At 41.1% G+C, this 1,466-nt stretch overlaps 1 protein-coding gene across 1 annotated transcript; it reads left to right on the top strand.

Moving 5' to 3' along the window:
• Positions 1-147: 147 nt before the first annotated feature.
• Positions 148-1,426, top strand: LOC105556551 (the record flags this gene model as incomplete). Its single annotated transcript, XM_012003648.1, has 2 exons — positions 148-682; positions 795-1,426. Coding segments are annotated over exons 1-2 (1,167 nt in total), but the record flags the coding sequence as incomplete, so codon positions are not given.
• Positions 1,427-1,466: the final 40 nt, after the last annotated feature.

Here is a 1,466-nt window from a genome sequence, read left to right as displayed (position 1 = left end):
ATATATATATATGAAATGACTCGGGAAGACATCCCCAACAACATATTTAAAAATAAAACAAATCGGAGAGGAAGTCGCTTTTATGCATAATTACCTGAATTTTTCTTAAGTTTATTAAACCCGACAAAGCTCGAGGTTGAAAAAGATATGCCGACGCTACAAGATACTAAACTTGGTTGGGTTGTGTCCGGTCCAATTCCACCGCGATATATTCTTACTGAACGCGCTAGCTATTCACTTTGTTTAACGACACGAGACTCTTTGGAACGTTCAATAACAAAATTTTGGGAGATCGAAGAAGGCGCTAGTCATAATTCCGTAGAATTAACAAAGGAAGAACAGGCATGTGAACAAATATTTAAAGAAACGCATACACGAAATCGGGAAGGTAGATTCGTAGTTCGATTACCGTTTCGCGACAATAAAACGCAGCTGAGCAAATCGCGAGCAATCGCCGAAAGCCGATTGATGTATTTAGAGCGAAAATTCAAGGGCAATATTCATTTCCAACATTTATATAAGGGTTTCATAAAAGAATATATAGATTTGAAGCACATGACTTTTCTTCCAATCACTTCGAGCGAAGATGAGAACGCCGTTTATTTACCGCATCACGGAATATTGCGAAAGTCGGTCGCCGGTGCGAAGCTTCGTGTTGTTTTCGATGCGTCAGCCAAAACAAGTTCGGGCTTATCATTGAACGATACATTGAACGATGACGGGCGCTAATTTGCAGGATACGCTAGTCAGCATTGTGTTACGATTTCGAATATGCCCTATCGTATTGACGACAGATTTACAAAAGATGTACAGACAAGTTTTAGTGCATGACGATGATAGATGTTACCAGAGAATTTTGTGGCGTTGGTCTCCGGACGAACGAATAAGAGAATATACATTAAACACGGTGACTTATGGAGAAGCGTGCGCTCCGTTTTTAGCAATAAGAAGCGTTCAACAATTAGGGAAAGAACAATACCCGCGAGCATCGACGGTTTTGTTGAGGGATTCATATGTGGACGATGTTTTAACGGGAGTAGACAATATCGATGAGGCGAGGAAACTGATTGACGAGTTATCAGGATTGTTAAAGTTAGGTCAATTTCAGTTGCACAAGTGGCGATCGAATTATGCGCAAGCATTATTCGGAGGAAACGATTCGACCGATTTCCAAGCGATTGACGACGAGGTCGACATAGCAAAAACTTTAGGCCTGCGATGGTTACCGGAGTCTGACATGCTTCAATTTGAATCTGAACTAGGGCGGGATTCAAAGACGAAGCGTGAGGTATTATCATCAATATCAAAATTATTCGATCCATTGGGATTGGCTAGTCCATTGGTGGTTAGAGCTAAACTCATCTTGCAACGTACATGGCAATTAAAGCTGGGTTGGGATGATGAGTTGCCGCCAGATTTGCAGCAGGCATGGATCAAATACATGCAAAAATTAATTGAATTACGCA

This window comes from Vollenhovia emeryi, unplaced genomic scaffold, assembly GCF_000949405.1.
Source record: "Vollenhovia emeryi isolate VEMERY1.0 unplaced genomic scaffold, V.emery_V1.0 DF948618.1, whole genome shotgun sequence".
Classification (NCBI taxonomy): domain Eukaryota; kingdom Metazoa; phylum Arthropoda; class Insecta; order Hymenoptera; family Formicidae; genus Vollenhovia; species Vollenhovia emeryi.
This window is presented reverse-complemented; position numbering and strand designations above follow the sequence as displayed.